Below are 24,021 nucleotides of genomic sequence, written 5' to 3'. Positions count from 1 at the left end.
TATCATCAGTTAGATCTTGTACATAATGAAATAAAATTATAAATATATATTTCATAGTAAAATATTTATTTCTTAAACATGCACTTCAGATCCTTAGCCCCCTCTCTACATTTGATCTATAGTTGGTCTTTTTCTAAATCACCTTTCTTTAAAATGGGCCTTTTGTAGCTGCTTTCCTGAGCTATCATTTTTGAGCCAAAGGGAAATTGAGATATTTGGTTATATTAGATGATACAAGACATATTAGACCATGTTACTATTGACACTAATGTAACATTTCTATTCTCCACTTCTGTCACAGCAGATCCTAATCGTCCAATGCAAATGAATGATATTTTTTGTGTAGTGTACTAAAAACCATTACACAGAATTATTGAAAATCTGTAAGGACTCACTGTAAGGAAGCTTTACAATTAAAAGAGGGTTCATTTATCAGCTAAGTAAATGTTAAAAAAGAAGGTGATACAGTGTCATACAATGGAAAGTCCAAAAACTAAACAGGGTCCCCCAAAGGAGCAGAAGTGAAATAAGTACAATATAGTGAATATTATCACAATACAATCATATCTAAAAAAAAAAACCCTGTAAATAAGCCTTATGACAGATTTATGCACATTATGTGCCACAACCCTTACAAAAATTTACCATGGTTTTATTGGTGTAAAGTTGGGGTGACCATGTTTTTTTGGTGCATTGATTACAATCAGCAAAACCATGGTTTTACTACACAAACCATGGTTTAACTATGGTTTTTGAAAATCATGGTTGTCAAAACCATGGTTGTCAAAACCATGGTTTTACTGTAACCATGTTTTTTTGTTTTAACTGTAGTAAAACCATTGTTAATTTTTGTAAGAGAAAAGATAATCTTAATTATGTCTAATTAGATATAATTAGATATAATTAATATATTTAAAATCATATATAGAATCTATGATTACTTTTACAGGCTTTTAAATAATATTTAAATAATATTATGTGTATTTTCGTTGAGACACATATAATATTGGACTTAAATGGGGTAAAATAGGTTCGTATTAATTAATTCATTAAGAAAGTATTGGTTTATAATTTTATTTCTCATTTAAAAACTTTTAAGTTCTCTAACATTTCCATGGAAACTCGTAAAATCTGTGATCCATTGACAATGCCTTTATATTGTTACCGTGAGCGCGCATTAACTCTGGGTTACTTTCAGCGGGTTGATTGAACTAACTCTTAAACTGTGTTTTGGAACCGACATACCCAGAGTAAGCAAGTTTGGGGTTGATCAACCCAAAGTTTAGGGTTAATCTGATGGTAAGTTAACCATGCTTTCTGGAATACACCCCTGGTTTTCCCAGGATTGTTCTCTTTTTTGAGTCACTGTCCCGGAAAATGTATATTCTTTCCCAGGACACGAATTGTCCCGGTTTTTTGTGAAAATGATCTTTTAAAGCAGAATTTCCTGGTTTCAAATAAAAGCGTTTCCTTCCACTGTTTCTGTGTTCATCCAATCCTGTGTCTGTAACCGGGTAAAATAGAACAGGTAACACAGTGGATTGGCCAGGCGTTTACTTTTATTTGATTGGAAGCTCAATTTATCGCCTAGCAACTACCTATGCTGTCGGTTGGTCGCACCATAGATATGTATATAAAGGCTAGATGGCTCGTCCGCGCTGATGGCCAATTGAGTGGAACGTCCGCATTTTGGCGGCCATCTTAGGACAGGGCGCTCGCTCACTCGTAGCATTGAGTTTTAATGATGCAGGTACTTTTAAATGACCATAACTTGCTTAATTTTTTACCGATTTTCAAACGGATTGGTTTGTTATAAACGTCAAAGATGTACCTATGACACTGAATACGTATACTAAAAATAAATAAAAAATTCATGAAACATGTTAAAGCATCCAGAATTATAGCCACGTTAATAACGTTTGTAAAAAACCAAACCGTTTGTAAATCCGTCAAGAATTCAGCAAGTTACGAGCATTTTAGTTGGCGTATGTCACTCACCTTCCGTCCACAGCAGCAGGGAGCAGCACTATGGCAGCACTGACCTAAGATGGCCGCCAAGTGACGACACAGCTGACTCCGCCTTGAGCCATCTAGCCTTTTATACATATCTATGGGTCGCACTGCGTCGCATCCACAGATTCCACACACACATCCTGGATGAAATAGTTTGAGTTAAGTTGCTAGTCAGCTTTTAAAACGATCAATGGGGTTGGTCAAAGCTGAATTTCAAGTTAGATTAAACTTAAAGGGGCGGTTTCCCGGACAGGGATTAGCTTAATCCAGGACTAGGCTTTAGTTTAATTAGGAAATATAATTAGTTTTAACAAACATGCCTTAGTAAAAACATTACCTGTGTGCAAAACAAAGGGAACTGGTGTATTTTAAGATGTGTCAGTTCAAGTTGTTTTCAGTTTGGACAGCTCTTAAAAATGTTTTAGTCTAGGACTAGTCTAATCCCAGTCCGGGAAACCGCCCCTAAATGATCATGCTTGGAGTTTAAAGCATTCATTGAGGGACAGCCAAGACTTCTGCAGGCAGCAAAAAGGGATGAGAAATACACATGGAAAAAGAGGTGAGAAATGTCAGTTTTAGGTTGCCCAAATTTACTAAGTTAACAAAAACAAAAAGTTGTTTATAATCTATTATAATACATGTAATCATGTTTTAATTGCTAAAGAATATATATATCCTATATTTGTACAAATGATTATATTTTATAATATAATATAATTATGCAGTATATGTTTACACAATATTTATACAAAAATGTATTTAATGTATGTATTTAAAGGTGCCCTTCCTCTGGCGTTTTTATTGTTTTATACTGTTGTCTGAGGTCTACTCATGATGTTTGCATGGTTTTTACATCCAAAAACATCAAAAGCAATAAGTAATAGGCTATTTTGTACCCTGATTTTGAGGCTGGTTAGAGAAGTGATCCGTTTTAATGGGCGGGCTGCATTGACGACTTGGAAGTAAACGCCCACTGCTATGATTGGATACCAGTTTTTCGTTCAAACTAACTTTCAATTTAATCTCATGTGTAATCAGTTTAATGTTAAGTGAGTGTCTTAAGACACAGTGTCTTTCTTACACACGCATATTTTATCATAAACCCTTTTGACACACACACGCCTGTCTTTTATCGTAAACCCACGCACAAAAACACACACACAAACACAAACGTACACGTGTCTTTTATCGTAAACCCTTTCGTTGTGCGTGTAGCAGCACACACGCACACGCGCACACACACACACAAACCCTTTTACATAAACCCTTCGACGCGTGTGTAACGAATGCACAAACACACACATGTGTTTTTTTATCACATTTAATAACTCACACAAACACGAGTGTCTTTTATCATAAACCCTTTCAAAGACTGTGCAGCATGAATTCGCGTCCCTCGGAAGAGAAAACACCGGCCACCACAGTGACACATAGTACTAAAGTGTTTTACTCCCACAAACACGCGTGTCTTTTATCATAAACCCTTTCAAAGAGTGTGCAGCATGAATTCGCGTCCCTCGGAAGAGAAAACACCGGCCACCACAGTGACACATAGTACTAAAGTGTTTTACTCACACAAACACGCGTGTCTTTTATCATAAACCCTTTCAAAGAGTGTGCAGCATGAATTCGCGTCCCTCGGAAGAGAAAACACCGGCCACCACAGTGACACATAGTACTAAAGCGTTTTACTCACATAAGCTGCGCCACCATTACGTCCGGATCCAATATTGATAGAGGAGCATTGCTTTTTAATCGCAGTCTCTCTTCAAATCCAGCGTTCTTCTGAACATCCAAACATGTAGCAACTGTTATGATTCCCTCGTTTAATAGGAATGATGTCTCTTGACGAAAAACAATGGCCCGAATATGGTACGGTTAACGTTTAGCCATCCTTTCAGTAACTTGTTATGAAAACTAACTCAACTACACGTAATATGTGGGCGCGGTCTCAAGTTGAAGAGCTCATGAATATTAATGACCTCGATCAGTTCCACGTCACACTGATAAGCTTTTTAAACTGACCTGATTTCTACACTTATTTCTTTTCAGTGGCTAGAGCTGACAGAGGAGGTGGAAGTTAATTTTCACATTCACGACACAACACAAACACATATGAACCTAACACATATCAAAAAATACAAGTAAAAACGGTTTTATGTGGAAGGGCCTCTTTAAAGTCGGAGTCCACGATGTTTGAAAAAAGCTTTGGAAAAGGAGTTGGGCCGACTACCAAAACACACTTATAGCCAATCAGCAGTAAGGAGCGTGTCTCCTAACCGACGTACTTGCCGGGTTGCGTATGTGTGGGGCGGGTCTATCAACAGAAGGTCCAGATTCTATTGGGGTATAGGGGCGTGTTTGTTTATGTAATTTCAAATATCAACATTGGCTTTCAAACATCATGGACTTCGCCTTTAATGTAGAAAGGAGTCCAGAGTAAGTGCATCTACATCAGGGAGTGCATCTACTTCAGGGAAAGCATCTACGTCAGGACAAATATAGGTTAGAGAGGGAATAGAGTCCTACAACTGTTAACATAGTATATTTGCAAATATTAGTTGATCCCCCCCCCCTCCAAAAAACAAAACAAAAATAAATTTCATCTGAGTGTCCCGGTTTTTCACAAATCAAAGGGGGCAACCCTATTGTGTATACATATTTGATTGTTTACGAATTTAAATGATAATATCATAACTAACTTTTTCTGGTTTGGTGATGACGCATTATTTCATTATTTAAGCAGCACTGCAATTTATGCAGTCTTTCTTCTTGTTTTCTATGTTCATATGCATTAAAAGTAAACCTATCCGGCCCTGTGCAGACTGATCAGCGCAAGACATCGAAGTTCCGCGATACTTTGACGTCATACGCCGATCAGTCTGCGCCGCGCCACATGAAGTCGAACACTGCCATACAGGGCCCGCCCAATCCGACCACAGTTCGTCTCATTGGTTAGTGGCAAAGTAATTCAAGTAATGACTTTGAGCCCTAAGCATGTTTTTCATTTTACTGGTCATCCCTTCATGGTCAGCAGACTTACTTACCTCTTTTGAAAGGCTTTTCATAATATGAGTGTACTCTGTAGAGGAGACAGTGTTGTATAATTTGTTTCCCAAAGGTAAGATAAACTGGGTAATTTTGGCACACGGCGGCGTGTGATTGGTGCATCAAATTCCTTTATTTAACGACATTGGTTGTTTTCACAAATGGGCGGGGCTTACGCGATGAACGGCAGGACACAATCAGAATGAACTAGAAGACTGAACGTACCGACGGACTCTGGTGGGAGATTCTGCTTTAAATGCAGCGGAAAAAAATGGTCCTGTAAAGACTTCACGAATAGGAAGAAGTGTTTTTGTCAAGAGAGACCGGAAGCTGTAACTGTCGCACTATTTTTAAGTGAGTATACGGAATGTAGCCTACAAATCACCGCTCGCCCATAAGGCACGTTTAGATCAAAGCAAGGTTTTTAATATTGTGATATGCAGACACAGGCTAGAAACATTGTTGCGGTCTATGAAGAACATTATCCTTTGAAGTGCTTTATATCAAATGTTGCATGAATACATTTACTCTAGGGTGAAATGTCCTTATTATCTAGCAGTCAGGTGCTTCCCTACATGCATGCTGCTTGGGAAGAGAATCTGATCTCAGATCAGTGTGGCCCATAAACAGTTATTAGACACGGAGATCTGGTTTATGTCACAAAATTCATCACAGCCTGGGCATAAGTGTTTTTATAGGCATCTAATGTACATCTAATATGTAAAATATACAAATGTAAATGTTATAGAAAGGCAGTAATTCCATGTAAGATCTGAAGGTTATCATGTAAATTAGGCCTGTCTTGCACATTCGTAGATTGTAACATGCCATACATTATTATGTATTCATAAATGTAAATGTACAAAAAGTAAAAGTAAACCCCACTTTTATGTCTTCAAATAAGAAAGCTATTAAAATATATGACATATTTTATATTCTGTATGCTATATGCTTAATATTTTATAAGCGTATGTCCTCCTTATGTATGATGTCTTACATGTATGATATCTTATGTATTAAACCACACTTTTTGTTATGCTACTTGAAAGACTTAATTTATTTTTTTATTGTATCTTACATTTGTTATTATTGAAATAAAAATACATAAATCATTACAATATCTTACCAAACAAATGCCATGCTATATCATTAAGTATGGTCCAAAAGTAAAAGTGAGAAAATTATATGAAATGTATAATTTCTTAGTATTTGGTATGCCTCTTTTTGTTTTTTATAAAAGCATTCAGTTAAAAGGAAATAAACAAGAACCTTGTAAAGTTTCATTTATTAAGGGTAAAAGTAAAATATGTATCTTTTAATAATGTATATTTTAAATACACCGTCCTTACAGTCATTTTTAAAATTGTAAGTACCATTTCTAAACTCATATAGGACATATTAAAGAAAACATTAGGACAAATGGGTTATATTTTGTTGGAGTGGTTGTATTTTGGGTAGTAACTCACTTCTCGATTTGATTTGCTGTGCAGGACGTTATGTGGTGGTCTTGGCCTCTCGTATCTGTTGTGGTACTATGCTCTCTCTTGTCAGTGGGTACTGTGCGGACCGCACCCTGCCAGACTTGTCAAAAACTTACGACCAGCTTCATCAAGGTGGGTGTCTGTTTTACACGTTTAACCATATTAAAATCCATTTTGGAGAGAAAATGAAGCAACATCTTTAGATGCAGTTCTAGGCTATTAGTAAGTGAAGCCTTCATGTATTTACAGACAACATTTCTCTATTTATAGCAAAGTCACTGCAGATATTTTAGAATTTAAGTAAGTAAAATTGAATATGAATATCTTTAATAGCATAATTAACTTTTAATTTTCTGTCAGTCTCAGTACACGCAGGGCCGCATTAACACTGTAAGGGGCCCCTGGGCTTTACCCTTTTGTGGGGCCCTTCATCCACCAGAATTACAGCCTACATTCACACAATCTTTATAAGTGCAAGTTGTCAGGCTTTTATTTTGCTGGAATAAATGCAATAACAAAATATTAAAACCATATCAGAATGCCCACAATATACACAAATATCACTGCATAACATATGCACATAGTCCTAGCTAGGGGTGACCCGAATAGTCTAAGATTCGATGCTTTGACAGGAGAAGCCTGATTCGACTACTGCACAGTCGAATCGTCACAGATGTGTTATAAAATGAGGATCATTTAATTTTGGCTGTATAAGAGTGCACATTATCTGATTTCACATATAACAGCTTTCTCCCAATATAAAAAATATACAGCCTATTATGATAATACTAAGAAATAATATGTGAAAAAGTAGCTTTCAATAAATATTTTTAAAGTCTGTTCATAGCCTAAATCCAGTGACAGGGCTACACGTCCATATCCAGAAACCATTGCAAAGTCTCTTTTTTTCTGCAATTTAAAAGAAAAAACAGGCAATTCTATACTTTCGTTATTTTAAAATTTATTTTAATATTTCTTTGTTTTTATTTAATTTATAGATTATTTAGTGTTATCTGATTAAACTATTTGTGGCTTGTTTTATTCCCCTGCGCATTTAGGCATTTTGCACCCATGTTCTGCACCTTATTGATTCTGACTTCATTTTGTTTTTATTTTTTATTAATTATAAAGGTAAATTCTGATCTAATTTAAGTTCTGTAAGTTTTGGATTGCTTTCCGTTGGGTTGATGTTACGCTGTTGCTTTGCTGTCACATTCAATTTAGCCGAACGTGCTAGGTGTTCTGCGTGATCATATTTAGGCGTTCATCAAACTAAACATCAAAAAACAGATTTTTTCGACAAGTATAAGTTTTAAAATGTATTTAAAAAGGTTGCTTAACTTGTCAAAAGTTGAGCTACAAAATAGGTGAGCCGTTTTTTTTTTCGGTGATGACACCGAATATAAATATCTCTACCGAATCTGACACAATTGTCTCTCTTGTGATTTAATAATATGGTCGGTGTTAACTTTCAAATGATAGAAAAGAGATTCCTGAAACAAATGTTATAAGAAACATCAGATGTTTCAAGTGAATACAGAGATGATCAAAGTGAAAGTAAGCAATCAGATATTTCTGTGCAAAATAATAAAGCGTATATAGTGTCTATGAAATTATTAATTTCAGTGTTTTCTTGTTATAAATAAACCGTTTAAGGAATTGTATATAAAGCTTGTTTATAATTTACAGTAACAAATTATGTGTAATTTCTCGTCTTTTTTTTCCTTGCCACGCTAAATTTCAAAATGAAATAAGATCGCTGAACTTAGCCGTGGCTTCCGAGGCAGAATCTAATTTGTTATTTATTAGATTTAGTTATCAAAAATGTTTTGTGTAATATCTTTGTGTGTTGTTCTGTACATCTTGGCTTTAAAATGTTACTAGGAATCATTTAATGAATGTTTACACGTTGTCTTTCATATTAAGATAAAAACGCGTCCTCAGTTTCGTCTTTGTTCATCAGAAATGCAATAATGAATATTTCAGACAGAAATGTAAAAAAGCTCACTAATGATTGCAGGGTAGCCTACAGTAGGCTAAGTGAGAGATTTTCTTGCGCAGGAACTGCATTCACGCATGGACATTCAAAGCAAAGCGATTAAGCATAATTTTAAAGGGAGTATCAACTTTTTATAAAATGCGGCTGTTATTTTTTTCCGGCATCTCGGGGCCCTTTCCAGCCCGAGGCCCTGGGCTTAAGCCCAGGTAAGCCTATGCATTAATGCGGCCCTGAGTACACGATGTAGAAGAGTCCATTTTTAAATAGGAAAAATATTGAAACTCTTTGTTTATTTTTTTGCATGATGCTAATGGTCTAATCAGATTCAATGGATTGTGCTAAGCTATGCTAAAAGTGCACCAGACCCAGAGATCAGCTAAATGGATTCCAAAACGAATAGAATCAAATGTTTAAGCCTAGGGGAGCTGGAAAATGAGCATAAGTCGAATGTCCCAATTAATCCATAGGTCTGAAAAACGAGTACTTGATTAATTGGGGGCGAGGCAATCAAAGGGGTGAGGGGTGTAAAAACACTCAAATAAAACTAATTTTGAAGAAAAATAAACACAAACTAGACTATTCATGAATTAAATGTTTTTTTAACAGAAACCTCTAACAGGAATAGCTGCATGATGTAGGGAAACTAAAAGGTTAATAAACACGAATTGATGCGCTTTCTATATGACACACACTATGTAATATTAAGCCTTTATACAACATAAATGTTTTATACAACATAAATGTATTATACAACGTTCATATATCTGCACAAAATACAATATTTCAACAAAGTTGTGTACTGGACAGAAAGTTTAACTCCCGTTGTGGATTTGCACCATAACAACGCCCTTCAAAACAAGTCCAGTCAAAGCACAAGCTTCATAACATTAAGCAGCTTTAAAGGAGCGGTGAATCAAATACTCAATTTTAACTTGATACTTTGTTATATAAGAGGTCATCATAGTTAAATCACCATCCTGCAAGTTTCAGAACTGAAAACGTCCGTGCTACTGAAATATAACAGTTTTTGGCACCAAGCCAGTTTTACAACCAAGTGTGGAATTCGGAAAAATATGACGTCAAAGTAGAATTGAAGCACCTCCCCATGGCCAAATACAACGATCACTTTTCTAGCCCCACCCACAGCTTCGCGTGACACACGTGTGTCTCAACAATCAGTAAACATGTCTTTAAAGATTGCAAAATGTAACCAAAATGACTTTTAAATACATTTTTTTCTGATAGACTTTTATTTTGACGTGGTGATCTGTTATGATAGAGTAACCATGGTAACGAAGTCTTGGGTTGTGGAAGAACGGCGTGGGAACAACACAGAAGCTGAATTCTTTAATTCGGAGGCTCGAAAAATAACATTAGGAATGCGTGGATAAAGGTTGTTTTTGAAGAGTTCCAGCTCGCGTGGGGAGTGTTTGATTACCTTGTGTACTGTGCGGATTCACTTGTAAAGAAGCAAGTCGATGCTGGATTTGCAGAGAGACTGTGATTAAAAGCACCACTAATATTGGATCTGAAGAAAATGACACAGCAAGTAAGACATTTTACTTTATTTAAGTTACTGCGTTTCACTATAATTGCTTTGTTAGAAGAGATCGCTTGATATGTCCTGTTGTAACATCCGTGTCTAAACAAGTATGTTTGACTGTTTTAATTTACTAAAAACATTAAACGATTAATAAAGGTGCAAGACTTAACAATACGATTGTAATTTAACGGTAGAAATATGCAAAGTTAGTGATAAGGAAGGACTTATCAGCCACAATTTAGATTATGATGCCCGCTTACTGTGTTGTATACGGTAATTTAGGCGAGTTGCGTTTATACGGTCAAACGCTCAACAAAGCTTTTTTATCATATAACTATGTAACGTTAATGTGTGAAACTAAGAGCAACCTCACAAGCACAATAGAAATATACAAAGTTATTGATAAGAGCTTATCAGCCGCAGTTTATAATCTGATGCGCGCTTACTGTGTTGTATACGGTAATTTAGTCAGGTCGAGTTTAAAGTTTTGTTTCTACTTTACTATACGTATTGTCATTAATGTGTATCATCTTTAGCACCCAGAATCTTTTGTAGGTCAAACATATGTGTTCAGCTGCTATTTTCACACATTAATGTTTTTATATCCAATCATAGCAGTGGGTGTTTACGTCCAGGTCTTCAATGCGGCCCGCCCCTTCAAACAAAGCTTTTCTCCAGAGAGCCACTAATCCATGTTACAAAATAGCGTATAACTTATTGTTTTTGATGTTTTTGAATGTAAAAACCACGCGAACATCATAAGTAGACCTCAGACAACAGTATAAAACAATAAAATCGACAAAATCACAGCCCCTGTAAGTCTTTTGCAATCTTTTTAGTGATTAGCTGTGTTGTGTCGTCCTCTCACCTGTTCTCAGTCTCTGGTATCTCTTGACATTTGATGTTTAAATAAGAGATGATAACCTATTGAACTGGTGACAGCGCTGTACATTTTGCACCTGACTGACTGTATTTTCGTTTTACCAAAAGTGAATCTGAAAGCCACCTCATCCTTTTAAACCATAGTGCCTCAGTGATGTGAGGTGTATTTGGCTTCACAGCGTTGCGCGGATTGGTGGGGATGCCGCGTCGCCGGTGCGCTTAGGAAGCGGACTTATTTGTTTGCTTTTGAATCATGCATGGTACTGATGTCATACCGGTCGGCAGTCAACATGACGTCAAACATGCATCCAGTCTTTACTTCCACAGGTGTTTGTAATGCTAACCAGACCTCTAAATGCCGCCATAACCACAAAAACTAAATATAAACTCAATCAATCATATTTTTGTGATCGATCATCGCTGCAATGTTCGAGTACTTGAGCAATTGAGTACTCGTGCCCATCCCTAGCTAGCATATAGCAGTGGTTCTCAACGTTATTCCTGGAGGCCCACTGCTCTGCACATTTTGTATGTCTCCCTTATTCATACCTGATTCAAATCATAGAGATCTCTACTAATGAGCTGATGAACTAAACTGATTGTGTCTGATTAGAGAAACATACAAAATGTGCAGAGCAGTGGGCCTCCAGAAATGGATTTGAAAACCACTTATATAGCATTAACTAGCATATAGTGCTAACTCAGCAGTCACAACATTGTACTTAATTTAATATGTCATTTAATGTTGGAGGCATACATCTCGACTGTAACGTCACAGTTGGGGATATGTTGAGATTGTCCGGTTTTCCAGCGGTCTTTTGAATGCACAAGGTTTACATAAGAAGAAGGAAACAATCGTGTTTGCGGCTAACAAAACCATATACAGAACTCGAAAATCTACAAAGTGTTGCTTTAAACTCCCTACCTAATTCAATTTATGAATTTCTCTTTTATTGTGATGGTTGATTCAGGGCTTGAAGCGAACAGCCAATAAGAATTTTGGGGGAGGAAATACTGCTTGGGAAGAAGAGAAATTAGCAAAATATGCACGCAGGTAAGAGATCTGAAGTAAACGCACCTATCTAGATCATTAGTTGTCTGTTTAACTTTTGAAACATTAATCGTTATTATAGAATGAAGATTTGGCATTGTCATAATTGTATTTGGCCTGCCACCTGCAAACTGTTCTTATATTGTCAGGGCTCCAGACTAACTTTTTTCACTAGGAGCATAGTGGCCCCCAACTGAAAATTTTAGGGGCGCAACCAAAAAATTTAGGGGCACACACCATAAATCAACATGCTATCTAAATCACATTTCTACAAATTTCCACTGTATTACTAATGCATCCTTTGATGACAGATGCAGAAAGTACAATGTGCTGTTTCAAAATAATTCACTGTCACATCAGAAAAAAAGATCAAATGTTTTGGTTGCACATGTGCGACTGGATGTAAAATTCAGTGGCACACTCTCAAATTTTGGTGGCAAAATGCCACCATTTGGGGGCAGTCTGGAGCCCTGATTGTGTTGTGTGTGTGCAGTGAAACTCGTCTGTTAGAGATCATAGAGACTGCATGTGACAAGTCAGACTTCGAATGCAACAGACTGCTGGAGCAGATCGAGGATCAGGTGGAGACCTGGTGGTTTCACAGGTGAGAGCTCAAGTCTAGACAACTATTGTAAAAATTTAAGTCTTATTTTAAACTATTACATTACATTTCAATGAAAATGAATCATTTTATATTAAAATGCTGTTATGCTATCTTCTTGTATGGGGCTTAGCATAGCCAGAGCCAGATATGACTGCACATTGATAAAAATTGAATGAGAAAATTCTCACTTTTAATGAGAAAATAAGGATGTGGCTCGTTCTTCCTTTGGAAATTGATGGAGAAGAGTAGGTGTTTTATTCAGTAAATGAGCTCACAGCAGACTGGTGGGCAATAGTCATAAGAGAACCAGTGCCAATCCATAGGACAAGCACATTTTCAGACTCAAGTTAAAGATTATGAATACAATATATTTTTTATGGATTGATTCTAGGGCTGGGATAAACGATTATTTTTTTAACGATTAATCTAGCGATTATTTTTTCGATGCATCGATTAATCTAACGATTCATTTTGTCAGTCCGATTCGACTTCGATTCGATTCGATTCTCGATTATCTCCCCATTAATTAACTAATAGCAAGTTATACATGTTGATTTACATATCTGAATGTAAACATTTCAATATATCTTTATTGCTCTTAAAATTTCAAAATAAAAAAAGACTATACAAGTGCAAAATAATGCATTCTTAGACAGAGGTAGCATTCAATAAAGCATTTGCAGTGCATACTGTGCAGTTAAGTAACCGTATAAAAATCTCAAGTTCAAATTACTTTATTTTACATGCATTTATGAGCAAAACCTCTTCAATGTGCCTTTTGATGGTCTGTGTAATTTTTATAACTAGATTTGTTTAATCCACATTGTTTTCGTGCTGTTCTAGTCCATTTAATGACAGATATAAACTTAAGATAGACTTAAGATAGACTTATTATAGACTTAAGAAGCACATATATTATTAAATCTCTTTCTCTTAAGTTTATTAAGATAGATTAGGACTCATTTACTGCTGGACAGAGAGTGAATGAAAGCGCAGTCTTCTGGCAACAGTGACATATTTCATTGCTTTCTGTTAAATTGCTCAAATGACTGTTTAAAACACACTTGGCATCACATTCATGATTTTATGGTAAAATGACACTTTTTCGCGTAAATCCACGAGCATTTAAACCATAAACAAAGCACTTTCACTTTAATTGAGCGTGAGCAGCGCAGCAGAACCACGCAGAAACGATTGCAGCACTGTTGCTACAGAGCCGCCCAAGTATTTGCAGCTGGCTCCGACCTCCGTTTATATCCGTTTCGAGCCGCGAGCTCGCGCTGCTCATGCGGCGGGGTGCATGCTTGTTAACATGGGCGCTGAAAAAAACACGCGCCGCGCGGCCGCAGGCACTGCTCACCCTTGCTGTGTGAAACCGGCGTGGACTGAAGCAACTCGCGTTGCTACTACTGCGCCGCCTTTTGGGTCTGACGAATCGACGCGCATATTTTGCGTCGACGTATTTTTTGCGTCGACGTCGTCGATTACGTCGACGCGTTGTCCCAGCCCTAATTGATTCACACAGATAATTGTGTTCACCACAAAGCTAGCGCGCTAACAAAAAGTAAAATGAACCCCATTTACTGTTTGTGGGCTTTATTATTTTGTGTGTGATTACCAGGCAACAGGAAGCACCAGACCTGTTTGAATGGCTGTGCATTGAAGAGCTCAGACTGTGCTGCCCACCGGGACGCTATGGACCTGAATGTGCAGGTGAACAAACACACACCATAACAATAATTCTCAATATCAGAATGACAACTTGGAAATGTATTTGTCACACTACTGGTACAATAGAGATTTTGCATATGATGCTGTTGTGTAACATGGTTTGAAAATAAAATAATTTGAATGGTCAATTTCACATAGGCCTGTCACGGTAGCTATGGTTCATAAGTCGGTTAATTGCCCCAGAAATAATAGTGATAATCGATATAGTATTGTCTTTTTAAGACCATTTTATGTCACTTATTATATATGACAATAAAAAAGCATAATAATGCAAGTACATTTAATAACTTTGTTATAAAGATGAAAAATATGAAAAATGTATGTGAAATGTAAGAAAAAATAGTCAAATATTTAAAACATACATAAATATTACAGGTAATAGTGATGTTGGAGTGGTTATTTTTGAGTGTGATACTAATGGTCTAATCAGATTCAATGGATTGTGCTTAGCTATGCTAAAAGTGGCACCGCCAGACCTGGAGATCAGCTGAATGGATTCCAAAACAGTAAAAGTCAAATGTTTAACTCTTGGGGAGGTGGAAAATGAGCACATTTTCAAAAATGCGGAGTATCCCTTTTAACAGATAAGTTGGATTCTCATACAACGTACCGGTATACTCTGAGTAATAACACAGCAGGTTCTCTTATCACAAATATGTCAAGTGTTAGTGAATAAGAATAATATAAGATCTGCTTACTGCAAGTGTTATAGTAGTGACAGCTTTTAATTTAATTTTTAATGCATATTTTTTCTATTTTTTATTGTATCTAGTCTAACTTAATAAAAATAATGGCCAGTTTACATTTGGCACTTTTTACTAAAACCTTTTCCATCTTTAAAACCTTAAACCTTTAAATAATTTAACCAGTGCATAATTAATATTTTTCAACTTTATTTTATCCCAAATGTCTATTTAAATTTGCCATGTTTACTTTGTATCACTTTGGCAGGTAGGTCCTTGTTGTATCATTTTTAAGGCAGATTTAAGGCATGTTTAATAGATTATGATATTCAGTTTTGTTAATGAAATGTATTTTATAATGTAATTATTATGTCTTTTCTTCAGTCATTGTCTTAATACTTTTTTTATATTAAAGGGGCAATGAAGCTGTTGGTTTTATTGTTTTATACTATTGTCTGAGGTCTACTTATGATGTTTGCGTGGTTTTTATATTCAAAAACTTCAAAAGCAACATGTAATAAGCTATTTTTTAACCTGGTTCTGAGGCTGTCTGGAGAAAAGCTCTGTTTTTATGATGTAAACGCCCACTGCTATGATTGGACACCTTCATTCCCTGTCATTACATGTGGGGAATTGTTTTTAAAAAACATTAATGTGTAAAAATAGCAGCTGAACACATATATGTTTGAGCCAACAAAGATTCTGGGCGCTAAAGATGATACACATAAATGACAATAGTAAAATAGAAATAAAACTTTAAACTCGACGTGACTAAATTACCGTATACAACACAGTAAGCGCGCATCAGAATCTAAACTGCGGCTGATAAGTCGTTATTAATAACTTTGTATATTTCTATTGTGCTTGTGAGGTTGCTCTTACATACACATAACGTTACATACCACAGTTATATGATAAAAAAGCATTGTTGAGTGTTGGACCTTTTAAACGCAACTTGCCTACATTACTGTATACAACACAGTAAGCGGGCATCAGAATCTAAATTGCGTCTGTTAAGTCCTTCCTTATGACTTACTTTGTATATTTCTATCGTTATATTACAGTTGTATTGTTATGTGTTTCTCCTTTATTAATGTTTTTAGTAAATTAAAACAGTCAAACACTGCATGTTTAAAAACAGATGTTAAACACAATCAGGACATATCAAGCGATCTGTAACAAAGCCATAGTGAAACTTAGTAACTTACTAAAATGTTTTATTCACATAAGACCGCTGTCAAACAATATTGATGGTACAATGTTGCTTTTTAATCACAGTCTCTCTGCAAATCCAGCATCGACTTGTGGCTTCTTTACAAATTAATCCACAGTACACAAAGTAAACAAACACTCTCCACGTGAGCTGTAACTTCTATTCTAATTCCTAATGTTAGGTTCCAAGGTTCATTTCATGATGTTCATTTAAGGATGATGACCTCTAATATAACAAAATATCAAGTTAAAAATTAGTTTTTGATTTACCGCTCCTTTAAATTATAAACGATAAATATTGTTATTGAATATGTAAGAAATTACAATGATTACATCTTTACCCAGCTTTGTGTTATCTCCAATATTTACCCAGCATGGATTAAAATCAAGCAAGTATCTTTATAGTGTATATCAGCATTGCTGTGATTCGGCGAGGCATAAGTCTGTGAAATGTGTCAAACATTTACATTGTCCGTTATTGTACTGCTTGTGATCACTGTGCTTGTTGTTCAGAGTGTCCGTCAGGTCCTGGAGGTGTGTGTGGTGGTCTTGGCCGCTGTGAAGGTGAGGGCACACGTCTGGGCGATGGAGAATGTGTCTGTGATCCTGGATACTCAGGCCCCCTGTGTCGGAACTGTGCTGATGGATACTACAGAGAAAAGAGCTCTAATCAGACACAACCACCCTGCTCGGGTAACCAATCGCACGCAGACGCCCTTATGAGAAATGGCTATAAACAACCACATATCTCTCCATGCCATCTGTGCTTATTTCATCTGAAATAAAATGATCAACATGCCAGGATTTTAAATGTGCAATTAAAATTCTTTCTTTTATTATATAGCTTGTTATCACTCCTGCAAAAAGTGCACTGGTCCGCAAGATAACCAATGTCAAGACTGTAAACCTGGATGGATCCTTCACAACAACAAGTGTGTTGGTTAGTGATGCCATTACAAATTCAAAATATAAGCAGTTGGAAAATTTCTTACATTTGTCTTTTTATTTATAGTACTTTTCACAATTGTTTATTGTTTCAAAGCAGTTTTACATCAAATAGAAACAAAGAAAAGCAAAGAACAACAAAAGCACGACTGTTTCTACATATAGTTTAGGATAAAGTCAGTAGGGTGACAAGGAGATGATCAGTGAGAGACAGAAAAAAACCCTAACATTTACAGTGTAACTCTTTTAATACACTTAATATCTTATCTGGTAAGTGTGCGACATCAAACTGTTTATTTCTGAATCGGTTTGAAATGTCATAATTGTAAATGTTAGTTTATAGTTATATAGTTAGGGAATTTTATAGGGCCTCATTCACACAGACTTTATTTGTTAATTTATACTAATGTTCATTTGTGATTTTATTATTCTTGAGGAGGTTTTCTGTTGATTTTTCAATGTTGGGGTATCCATTTAATAAAAACATAAAACTGTATTAAATCATTTTCTTTATATGTACGTTTTTGCAGATTTATAGAAATTGTAACGTGATTAGGACTGTTAAGAACTAGTACGCTTTCATTAAAAAAAATCCTAATAATTTTCTCACCCCATGTCATGCAAGATATTTATCTCTTTCTTTCTTTCTTAAGTCGTTTTTTTTGTTTTGTTTTTTGAGGAAAACATTCCTGGCTTCTTTTCCACTTAGTGGACCTCAATGGTTTGCAGTTTCAATGCAGTTTATAATTGCAATTTCAGGGCTTTAAATTATCCCAACCGATGCATAAAGGTATTATCAAGCAAGACAATTGTCATTTTCGGCAAAATAGCATTTAAACCACAACTTCTTGTCTTGCTCTAGCCGTGTGGCGTTACATATGTGAAACACACTTGCGGACCATTTTAAACAATATACAGACACAAAGACATTAATTAGTATCATGACACAGACACAACATCAGAATGGTTTTATCACACTTGTAAACACTGGTAGTTTCGCATATGTCATGTGTGACCTTTCACAATGCGTTACGTGGCTAGTGCAAGCTGAGAAGTTGTGGTACTTACTTTTTTCTCGAAAATGACGATCGACTTGCTAGATAACACTCTTGTGCCTCGATTGGGATCATTTAGAGCCCTTTGAAGCTGCATTGAAACTGTAAACTGTTGAGGTTCATTAAAGTCCACTATATAGAGAAAAATCCTGGAATGTTTTCCTCAAAAAACTTAATTTCTTCTCAACTGAACAAAGAAAGACATAAACATCTTAGATGAAATGGGGGTGAGTAAATTATAAGTTTTTAATGAAAGTGGAATATTAATTTAAGCTTTATAAGTATATAAATAATAAAAGAAGTCCAAACCATCATCATGTTATTTCAGAAGGACTGTAACTTACAAATGATATTGTCTACTTTTATGATTCTTTTATGGTTTGAAAATCACAGCCCATTTTCACTGTATGGAAAAAGTGTCTCAGACATTTTCTCAAATGAAAAAACATTATTTTTGGTGAACTAACCCTTTAAAATGCTATTACTGAGCTCTTTGTTATTATGTGTTTATTTCAGATGTGGATGAATGTGGGACTGAATTGGCTCGCTGTCCATCTAACACCTACTGCTTTAACACTGATGGTTCTTATGAATGCAGAGGTCTGTTTCAACAGTGCATTAATGTGTTGTGTGTGTGTGTTTGTTCACGTTTACACTAATGGGATTATGTGTAGGTTGTGATCAAGCATGCGTGGGCTGTATGGGGAGTGGACCTGCTCGCTGTAAGAAATGCTCTCGAGGGTTCAGGCTCATTGGCGCTAAGTGTCTTGGTAAGTGTGGTGGTTCTGAACCATCTACTGTTAAAGTACAAGAGCAGGTGCTTATGTTACCCTTCATACACTCAATGCTTGTACACCCCAAGGCTTGTTTTATGTCTGATGATCTTTCTGTATTTTTGTATTTCTCAGACATTGACGAGTGCTCTGAGAAAGCAATAGCTTGTCCTGGACTCAATGAAGCTTGTATTAATGAGGAGGGCTCGTTCCGCTGCGAGTGTGCCGAGGGATTTATTCGACGAGACAGCATTTGTGTGGAGAATCTACCACCTAGTGAGTAAAAACCTACCACCTGAAAATTGTCTGCCTGTTGCAAACATCTTCATTTTGCAGCATTAAAGGAAAGCAGAAATAGTAACTTAAACATCCTGTGAAGATGTCGGCAACAATGGCCTGGTGTGCTGGGCGCCAACATATTGCACAGTAGAGCTTTGGGTAACGGGATCATTCCCCTACTTTCCCTCTCTCTCTCACAATCCGTACAATTTCCTGTCATCTCTCAAAATAAAGCTGAAATGGGAAAAAAAAAATTTTTGCAATAAGGTTAAAATTGTTAATATTAGTTCAGACATTATAGTTAACCTAAACTAAAAATGAATCGAACTTCTACAGCATTTATTAATCTTAATTCCATGTTAATTTAAGCATTTACTAATAGACTTTTAAAATCAAAAGTTGACATTAGTTAATGCACAATAAACTGACATGAATATAATTTTTGGATATTAGCTTGTTGTCTAATTGCTGATTTCTCATGTTGTAAGCATGCTTACTTATTCTTAAAACACCAAAATAGTGCAACATTACAATATTTTATGATAACAACTTAGTATAAATATCCAGATTGTATAGATCATAAGAGTATGCCCCATGTGTTTTCTCCGCTATGTTCTTTTCTGAACATGAACATTGACTTCATAACATGTGATTGACTTGATAACAAGCTATACGGGATAGTTTGTTGTGCAGGTATTGTTAAAGGTAAAACCCCATATGAGCCCACAAAGTTGTGTACATATGTTATTTAGTTAGAAATGAATCCTGCTTCTGTTGATTCTGGTCAATGTGCTTTAATATATATTAACTTAATTATAGGACTATATTTGTTATTTAAAGAAAAGTAAACATGCTAACAACATTAAAAATTTGTGATTAGGCAACAGCACTTTTTCACACAGGGCCATGTGGGTTTGGATTTTGTTTTACCTTCATTATTAAAACCCTCCTTTTAAAAGAATGGCATGTAGTGTTTACTTGTGTTATCTTTATTTAACCCTTGTGTATTGTTGGGGTTGTTTTCATCCACTATGGGTTTTTTAGTCTTAATTTGGCCTTTTCAGTTTCTCAGCAAATGTAATGATTTTTGGTGACAAAGCTTATTTTGACACATAGTTTAAGAAATTGTTCAAAAACTCAATACACCGTGGACAAATTTACATCAACTTAATTAAACTGCTGTAGAAATGTATCAGATAAAAAAAAATTTTTTCAATTTTTTTGCATAAATTTGTTAATCTACCTCAGTCCTCATCAAAACTACCAAGTGTTTAAAAATATTCCAGAATTTTAACTCTTTAATTGCCCAAATTCCTAAATGATGTCACTGATTTGGGGAAAAACCACTGATCTATATAAATGACTGGATTGCGCATGACGTCACACTTGTGAAGCCACCGCGCCGCCATGTTGGTGTACCCAAACGTTCTATTAAATCAATGGACGTTATCAGATTTTAATGATAAAACATCACTTTACTCGTCTTCGTTTTTATATGTGAAGTTACCCTGTACATTATTACAACACAAACGTCCAAAGAATTTAAATAGGTATTTACTAAAAGTTGTACATTTTGCGTTTTAATCAGTTATTATACATTCATATTTATTACAGTATCAGATCAGCAGACAGACCGCAGCATGTTTAGTATTAATGACAATAAACGTGCTCATTCTGAAATCTAAATAAATATTCATGCTTTGTACCGTATGTGCATGCAATAATTTGCTAGTTTTGTAATTATGTTATCTAAACTTACAAGTTACCTAAACTTATTTAGAGAAATAACGCTGACCGTCACAGTGTAGCTGAATGTCAAAAATAAAAACCTTTATTTATACCCGTGTCATTAACAAATGCAACAGACACACTCACCTTAACGGTTTTTTATAAATCCATTATCCTGCCCGTGTAATTAACGTACACATATCCTAAAAAGTAACCTTGTGTAACTGATACGCTGTAAAGGGGGTACATTTTGATCATGATTTTGAATGGAAGTCAATGACGCTCTCTGCTGGTTGGGTATACCAAGATGGCGGCTCGAACTCTGCGTTGGCTTCACCTCACGCAGTTACGTCAAGCGTTCTATGCGCAATCCAGTCATTTATATAGGTCAGTGGGAAAAACACACAAAATTACTGATTTTCAATAAAAAGTGATTTGGGAACTGGATTTTTTTTTTACCTTTAATCACAGTCTTGGGCATAACAAAGATTAGTAAAATTATTGACCAATGTTAGTTTTTCTGCAGCATCAGAATTTTTTTCTCCCTCATTTGCGGTTTTTGGCTGTTTTTGCCTCATTGACTTCCATGACATTAAATTTTTTGATTGCAAAAACTGTTAAAAGGTAAAAAAATACATTATGAACTTGAACTTGTTTTATTAGTCAAAACCAATGTTTTTATTCATTAATATGTCCTCATTGGTGTCAAATGACCTCTGGCAATGATCTGACTTTTCTTTGTAAGCTTAGAATTTTTTATTTTTACTTACATTGAACGGGTAAGTCTAAGAAGGGTTTCATGTCATTCCGCCGTATTAAAAAATATAATAGCAGAGAGTTGCAACACGCATTTGGAAAAGCGATGCGCTAGAGAGCACTATTCGTTTGAATGCAAAATACAATTTCACCACTAGATGGGGGAAAATCCTACTTACTGTCCCTTCAGTTAAAGTTAAAGTCCTGGAATATTTGTAAACATTTAGTAGTTTTGATCAGGACTGAGGTTAATTTATGCAAAAAAAAAAAGAAATTATCTGATAAATTTTTACAGTAGTTTAATTTAGAAGATGTTTTCACCCCAAACACGGAAGGGTAGTGAATTTGAACAATGCACACAGGTAAATTTGTTTAATGATCTGAAACATTAAAGTGTGTCACACATGCAAAAAAAAAACTTTTTCACACCACTGTACTTTAGGAAATCAACAATATGTGAATTTAGAAGAAACCACAATCGTAAACATGCTGTGAAAATGTTCATTTGTGGACTTTTTATTTACTGTTATTCCCCTCTTTCATTTATAACTCCCCTTAACAGCGGATCCAGAAAAGGGTCTGTTTGATGACATCACTGACGACGAGGTCCTCGTCTTGCAGCAGATGTTTTTTGGTGTTGTGATCTGTGCCCTTGCTACTCTAGCAGCTAAAGGGGACATGGTCTTTACAGCCATCTTTATAGGAGGCGTGGCAGCGATGGCAGGATACTGGCTTTCCGAGAAAGGTGATCGTGTGCTGGACGGCATTCTTAAAGGACGCTAATGAATTAGACACTCATAACCTGTAATGTGGGTGACGCCACCAAAGTGCAAAGTTATTGGGCAATTCAGACTGGAAGGAAGGCAGTGAACTCTGCTTGTCAGCTGCGGCTATAGCAATGCATGTCAATCAGGGATGCTTAGGACTGGGATGAGTGGCAATAACAAAGCTACTGTTTAAAGCTCTGAATTAGTGGATTATGAAGTTTGTACAAGCTTATCTATAACACTGTGTTTCAACAGTTTCATTGCTGCTGTATTTATTGAAGGCTTTTGGTTATACTGCATTGAGAGGCAACAGATTCAGATAGAACTTCTGTATATACTGGCATGGACCTTAGAAAGTAACATTAGGTAATGTCATTTATTTATTACTTTTACATATACTGTATTTATTTCTATATGGTGCCCTAATATATACAACTTTTCCAAAAACATTTCAATATAGTTTACAGGCAGAGACATGAGCTTGTTGCTGTGCTTACGTGGTGTTTGAGATTAAACTTGAAACGCTCCAGTAGGATGGCAGGTAGTTACCTTGAGATGTACAGACCTCTTCTTGTACACACAAACATTCTCTGGATGAGTTATGTATGAATTATTTCCCTGTCAAAGATGATGTCCAGTGTGTTTTAGATTAAAACAGTGGGTGTATGTAATTTTGTTTAAAAGCCATGGCAAATTATTTGTGTAATTTTAATGGGGTGCCAACACATTTTCACCAATGAATTTTCATAACACAGTAACAGACCAGTTTGTTATTCATATAAACTCCACTACACAACCACTATAGTTTGCTAGTTGTACTCTACATGAGCAATATTTACCTGAAATTTTGTAAGCAGAACATAAAGAAAATTTGGATTTAGTTTGTATAATAAACCTCTTATTTCTGTGACTTGTTCTTTTAAGGCTTGGGAAACAATTTTGCAACTCCCTAATATTTCCAGGTTATTCCATGACACTGGAAATGCGGTTTATAAATATGCAATTGGAAAAATAAGATTGTGTGATCGTTAATTGCTTTTACATGTTGTTTAGCTGAATGTAGTGTTAATTTTAGCAAATAAGTGTGGCCTTCTGATCATTTGTTTTAAAATTTAAGTTCACAACAGCGAGAGTTACATTTTGCTATTTGAAAACACTGTAAAAGGCATGTATGCATTATAATTTGTATGCATTCATTGCTTTTATTTATTGTTTTTTCTGTTAATGAGTGTGAATCTGACTTCTAGCATCAAGAGACATCTCAATCAAGGGGCATGATTTTACAATTCTTGCTAGCCTTAATGTGAACTGTTTAAGGTTTTTTATCATCTCTTGTTGGGTGAGATTACAACATTTTTATTAAATTAATCTTAAATGACATCATAAATGCCTTGTTATTGGTTTATTTCTGCAGAAACTTTTATGATATTCAAGCAAAAACAGTGATTTAAGGACTAACTTTCAAAAAAAT

The 24,021-nt window shown here is 35.6% G+C and overlaps 1 protein-coding gene across 1 annotated transcript; it reads left to right on the top strand.

The window, feature by feature from the left end:
• Nucleotides 1–5,222: 5,222 nt before the first annotated feature.
• Nucleotides 5,223–23,937, top strand: creld1b (cysteine-rich with EGF-like domains 1b). The gene is made up of 11 exons (XM_065271384.1): nt 5,223–5,415; nt 6,552–6,674; nt 11,938–12,020; nt 12,511–12,621; nt 14,243–14,334; nt 16,761–16,940; nt 17,092–17,187; nt 18,764–18,847; nt 18,922–19,017; nt 19,156–19,296; nt 22,346–23,937. Exons 2-11 carry the CDS (start codon nt 6,558–6,560, stop codon nt 22,564–22,566), a joined length of 1,221 nt encoding a protein of 406 aa, XP_065127456.1. The 5' UTR covers nt 5,223–5,415; nt 6,552–6,557; the 3' UTR covers nt 22,567–23,937.
• Nucleotides 23,938–24,021: the final 84 nt, after the last annotated feature.

The sequence above is a fragment of the Paramisgurnus dabryanus genome, chromosome 11 (genome assembly GCF_030506205.2).
Source record: "Paramisgurnus dabryanus chromosome 11, PD_genome_1.1, whole genome shotgun sequence".
In the NCBI taxonomy this organism is placed as follows: Eukaryota; Metazoa; Chordata; class Actinopteri; order Cypriniformes; family Cobitidae; genus Paramisgurnus; species Paramisgurnus dabryanus.
Note: the sequence above shows the minus strand (reverse complement) of the source record. Positions and strands in the feature narration are given on the sequence as shown.